General features: G+C 40.4%; 1 protein-coding gene across 50 annotated transcripts in view; it reads right to left on the bottom strand.

The window, feature by feature from the left end:
• Positions 1-296: 296 nt before the first annotated feature.
• Positions 297-6,000, bottom strand: part of RIMS1 (regulating synaptic membrane exocytosis 1) — a 232,049-nt gene continuing 226,345 nt past the window's right edge. For all 50 annotated transcript variants that reach the window (XM_053381174.1, XM_053381183.1, XM_053381178.1 and 47 more), the window contains 2 exons: positions 3,581-3,720; positions 297-2,656 (listed from right to left, as the gene is read on the bottom strand). In XM_053381174.1, coding sequence (XP_053237149.1) covers positions 2,438-2,656; positions 3,581-3,720 — 359 coding nt within the window. In that variant the 3' untranslated portion in view covers positions 297-2,437. The remainder of the gene's footprint in view (positions 2,657-3,580; positions 3,721-6,000) is intronic.

Genomic DNA, 6,000 nt, shown 5'->3' with positions numbered 1-6,000 from the left:
GGCAGCCCTAATTACCAAGAAAGAGGACACATTTAAATTTGTGTGTGCTAATTTACATTAATAGACTATGCAAATTTATAATTTAAACATTGTGGAGACAACTGTGACTCAGTGAGATGTGTTCCTGCTCATTCTGCTGTCCAAGTGCTGAACGCTGATGAACAATTTCAAGACCCCACCCTTCTCACGGTTCTTTATTTTAGCACAGAACGGTCGCCTGTGAAGAAGGGCACAGGCCATCCCCCCTTCAGCACAGGCACTTTCACATATAACTGAACACAAAACAGCCACTACACTGAACATGTAAAGGAAATTTTATTAAACATGTCTACATAACATGAGTTGGAAGTTCATTTTAAAAGCACAGGGGAATGTTAAGACAAGTGGTCAAACTAGAAAGGTACTACCGAATTATAATTAAGTTTGTTTATTTATTTGGCCACTAAAAGACAGAACAGAATCTAGTAGTGCACCAGTGCTTCAGTTCTTCCTGCTCAGCAGGTCGAGCAGTAACCAATCTATGCTCCATGGAAACATGGGCAGAATAGTTCTGGCAATGTTTAAATAATCATCATCATAATAAATAGTTCACTTGGTGCAGGCAGTTATGTCTATGAAGGAAAACCTAATTGTGTACACAGTTTCTACATGTGTTACAGCCCCACAGTAGGAATCTACACCAAAATATTTATTAGAAGGAATTTGGTCCGTACTACGTCACGTTTTCCATAGGGTAAAAAATAAAGTCCATCTATAGACATTTAGCACCAGACTGACAGGCAGCCTGGCTAAAACCTGCAAAATGTCTATAAGAAAAAATGGATGGCTTAGATTTCTTGGTTACTTCATTAGAGTAATTACGAGCAAACTGTACAAGTACATGCAACACACAACCTGGCCTATGTGGAACTAACATACATTATTAAATAATCTCTTTTTGATTGTTTCTTTTTTTCTCTCTCTTTTTTCTTTTCCTTATTTTTCTGTTTTTCTTTTTATTACAAAAAAACCCAAAAAACGTGCATGCAGCTTTGAACAGTTCCAAATCATGCTGCTCTATTTTGTGAGATCACAAAATCAATGGCCCATAAAAGGAGAGAACTTCTCAATGCACCTGCACACCCCGCAGCTTTTCAGCACATTTTACAGAAAAAACACAAGGCGGGGGTGGGGGTTTCAAGACCAAGATAAAACCCAAATGAACGTTGTTGTTGTTTAACTGTACCTCCCCCCCTGCAAACCCTCCAAAGTAAGATATCTTTGTTTAAAAAAGTCAAGCATTGTGCTTGCATCAGTCTCAAAGAAATGTAAACTTAAATTCAATAAAAACGTTAGTTAAGTGCAGAGTATCTCAACGGGAATTTCCAGTGGGAAAACTAACAACTCAGACCATGCTCTAACCAGGGCAGACAAGTGTATCAAAAGTGACACATGTATCAGAGAAGCCTGGATACAGCTGAAAAGTGTCAGATGCTCAACTCAATTCCTGGTCGACGTTTGGGAAGTTACACACTAGAACGGAAAGACTTTCCTCATTGGGTCCAGTAAGACGACCGCTTTACAAACATAATTGTCAATGTCAAAATGAAAAAAGCACAGCTGCTTTTTTTTTTAATCAAGTCTTCAGCAATAGTTGCAGATGCAAATTTCCTTCATGCAAAGTATTAATGAAACATACAAAAACCATGATGTATAATGCAAATATATTCACTTCCCCACCACCCCTCACAATGAAAAATTATGATAAACTCCTTAATAACAATAACATTAATAAAGCAAAACTGAACTAAACGTTGGTTGGTTTTACTCTGGTTCTCCACACGTGTTAAGATGGTGGACAACCAGAATGAAAGGATAGTGGGGGTTTTGTTGGCATCGTACAATAACTCTGGAAGGTGAACACTTTTAGAGATGCTTACAGAGATGTGCTTCAGCCCTTTTTGGTTTGGTTTAGAAAAAGAAAGGAAGGGTCTCTGTTAGCATCATGAAGACTTTACAAAACTGGCAGGATAAATAACACAGCAAAACCAAGTGGAAATAACATATACAGAAAGAGAGCAAGGAGTTAACACTGTTTGTGGTTTTGGGGTGGGGGTGGGAGTGGGGATGGGAATGGGAATTGTGGAGAGAACGAGCGGTTCCAGTTCAGTCTTAAAGGTCCCTCTTCATTATAATTATCATAAACCTCAGGGACATTTTGCTAGATGGATCGACTGTATTTTCATACATTGATTTGTTCGGTAAATTGAAGCCAACCTCATAACAAACAGACATTATTTTTTTTTGGATAAACTACTACAGGCAAAACTGAAGTGATGATTGTCTCTTTTCAAAAAAATAAATAAATGCTCCTCATTGTTGTAAATAGCTTTGTTTCCCCCCATTGGTGATCCTGGGCGATAATGACTTTGTTGGAGAGCACCTGCTGTTGCGTCCACTAAGATCGAATGCAGGGAGGCCCAGTTGAGCTTTCCAGAGACGACTGGGAAGCCCTGCGAGTCAGAGGAGTCAACGTTGGGTCCACCAAAGAGGAAGGTGGAAATAATTTATACCAGCCTATTACCACACTGGACAAATCAAGTTCTTCCAGCAGGATCTGTGCTACTCCCATGAAACATTTGTGATCCATTCGGCCGTAGTCTCCCCAGACTATCACCTGCAAGTAAGGACAACAAACAAAATCAATACACCCAAATAAATGCACTTGTTGCATGCTCTCCAGTTCCAGGTAGTGAGATGTTCCAGGAGCAGCACTACCACGTTTGGTTTCACTTGGATTGGTGAGCACTAGGGACTCACATTATCATTGTGATGGTTTCTGTATTTACACATATACAGGCAGTCCACAGTAAGAGCAACTGCACTCCTTTAAACTGAAGGCATCATTGCTAATCCTGCATCTCTTCCCCAAACAAACCTCCAGTGATGCCACAGCTTCAGCCAACTCATAATAGAAGAAGAGTTTGGATTTGATATCCCACTTTATCACTACCCTAAAGAGTCTCAAAACAGCTAAAAATCACTTTTCCCTTCCTCCCCCACAACAAACAAACTGTGAAGTGAGTGAGGCTGAGAGACTTCAGAGAAGTGTGAGTAGCCCAAGGTCACCCAGCAGCTGCATGTGGAGGAGCAGGGAATTGAACCCAGTTCACCAGATTATGAGTCCACTGCTCTTAACCACTACACCACGCTGGCACCACACCGTTTGCCTCTTTGATTCTGCTCTCCTTAGCTGGAGGTGTGTCCCCCAAGTTCCAATGGGTTTCACATTCCAAAAGCTGGAGAGAGATTGGTAGCATTCAAGAGAAAAATCTCATGTCACTAATGAAACTTCAGCTGATCATCTCAGGGTATTAACATAACGAAGGATGGCCTTTCAGTAGCTGTAACAATATTCTCATGAAAACACTTGTGGAAATGGGTATATTTTTCAAAGGGGAAACAGGAGGCAATTGGTAATATTATTGCAAGATACGGTAAATTGAACAAAATCCTGGCTATGTAAGACCATTTGAATTTCAGTTGCTTTCTTACTATGGATGTTAATCAGAGGCTGAAATGAGCTGAAATAATTACTAACCTGAAGGACTTTGCCATGTGGACTTTCCTCAAAAACCAGTGTCTGTTGGTATAAAGGATCAAGGGTTTTCCTTGCAATCCTTGTCTTCTTCTTGGCTACACAAGCCCCATTTTCCAACAGATAAACTTTGACATACGGAGCTGTGAAGTACAAGTAATATTGGTTTTTAATCATTTAAACTAATAAGAAAAACATAAAGAAAAAACCCCTGAAAGAAACATTACTGGTTTTTCTTTTAATAGCAAACAGAAGGGTGAGGGAAATGAAGAGAGGGACATCTTTTTTGGGGGAGCAGAAAGCCATTTCCCCCCTTCTTTTTCTGATTTATAAATGCACAGGAACCCTTCCGTGGGCCATAACCCAGGGATGACTACAGAAACTGTATTGGTAGAAGTTGCCCATTCCTTATTTGTTTGAAATGCACAGTACTTAACAACAACACCACAATAAAAAAGTGCAACTATTTATAGAAGAAGGAATATGTAGGTGAAGGTCTTCTTATGGGTGTTTAGTGCATTAGCACAGAAGAACTGAGCTGAAAAATGAAATGTTTTCCCCAGAGAGGTGGCTGAAAATAGTAGTTTTCATTATCCCAGTGGTTCTGTTAGAATTTTTGTGCTCCAAGCTAGGAAAATTACATCTTATTGACTTGTCTAAAGTACCGCTGGACCAACTAAGAAACTCTTTTCTTGTTTGCTTTCTTTTAGTCCTGCAAACTTCTTAGTGATGCAGAGTCCAAAGACTTTACTGTAGTCACAATGCAATGTGAATTCTTTGTGATCTGCTCCTGCTTTCAGTTTCAGCTGAAACTCCTGCTTAAAAACCTAAAATCACTATGTTTGTTTTTATATATATATATATATATTGCAAACATATGAGAGTTTTAAAATGTCATGTGTATAATTGATTTCAAATCTAATACAGATACCAACTGGATGAAACAGTGACGGAGGAAGCCGCTCGGGCTCCTGGGGCGGTGCACCCAGGGGCAGGATGAGCTGCCCATAGGGGTGAGGCGCACCGCGGGGCCTCTGGAGTCTGCCTGCCTCCTCCCACTCAGCTGCGGGGGAGGCAGCAGGTGGACCGTTTGGGCAGCGCAGAACCTGCATGCGCCCAAGCCATTGCATCTCTGCCAGGAGAGACGTGTGGCTCGGGCGTACTGCAGGCCCCACGGTGAGTGCCACCAAGCATTTTGTCACCCCCCTCAGTGGTGACACCCAGGGCAGCTCACACCCACCGCACCCCCTTCCTCCGCCCCTGGGATGAAAACCTGCAAATAAAAGGTTTGTTGAAAGTGGAATGTCTACAACAAGAGCTAAAAAGACAAGCGAGATGGTGCCTGTCTGGTATGCAATGGGAAGGAATTCAATAGGGTACACTAAAGGCCTGATTTTGGCATTGTATGGAATGCACGTCCTGAAATGTTGGTATCTGTGGGATGCACTTTCCTGAAAAGCTGGTCATATAAGGAATGAGATACTCTTTTTTTTTTAAAGATATTTATTGAGTTTTTTTAATGTATAAAGGTGGAAAAACCTTAAAAATACATAATGTTTACAATCCTTATTTTCAATAACATATTTCCCTGACTTCCCCACACCTCCCCTTCTTATATTCCAATTCAAATTGTTAATTCAACAAGTTCTTGTCCCCAATTTTTGACCTTTTTATATTTAATTCATTTAAAAAAGAAACAAACCAATTTTAACTTATAAACATCAGTATTTAAACATCAGTACTCATTCTTAAAACTTTTTTCTAAAGTCGACCCAAATTCCCTTCCACGAATTCCCCAATTTTCATACTAATAACAAAACAAAATAAAAAAAACAGATTATAATTCTGCACCCTTTGGATTCCCAAACCCCACCCCCCCTTTCCCGGTTTCAATCCCCAACAAATGTCCATCAGTCTTAGTCTACTATCAGCCTGGAGACCTCACGTCCGAGGCTCTTAATTCTCTCTCAATTCCTCTCTGCCGGTTTTTTTGGTAGTCCTTAATATTAAACACCAGATCTCAGAGAAGCTCTGTCCCGATAGGGTCCATATTTCTTCCAGCCAGACTTCCATACTTAAAAGTGGAGCCTGAATCTTGTTTCTTACTCCTTTTAAGTCCAAATGACCCAAAAGCTCCAACTTTCACCTTAATCAAATTTGTAATCCGTAGGTCTTCAGATCTCCACATAAGGAGATCTCTCCATTCTTCAATTCAAAACAGTTTTTCATCATCCAGTACTTATTTTCCTTTGTAGCCATCATGTCAGGCCTCTGGCTCTCCTTTGTCATCTGCAACATTACATCTCCTCCTTCCTTTTCCTCAGAAACAACATATATCGCTTTCTCCACACTCTCAAATCTTTCAAGTTTCTCTTCTTGTCCAGCTGCATGGACTTCATGAGTTGAGTCCTTATCAAATTCAA

Source organism: Podarcis raffonei, chromosome 3 (genome assembly GCF_027172205.1).
Source record: "Podarcis raffonei isolate rPodRaf1 chromosome 3, rPodRaf1.pri, whole genome shotgun sequence".
NCBI lineage: Eukaryota > Metazoa > Chordata > Lepidosauria > Squamata > Lacertidae > Podarcis > Podarcis raffonei.
Note: the sequence above shows the minus strand (reverse complement) of the source record. Positions and strands in the feature narration are given on the sequence as shown.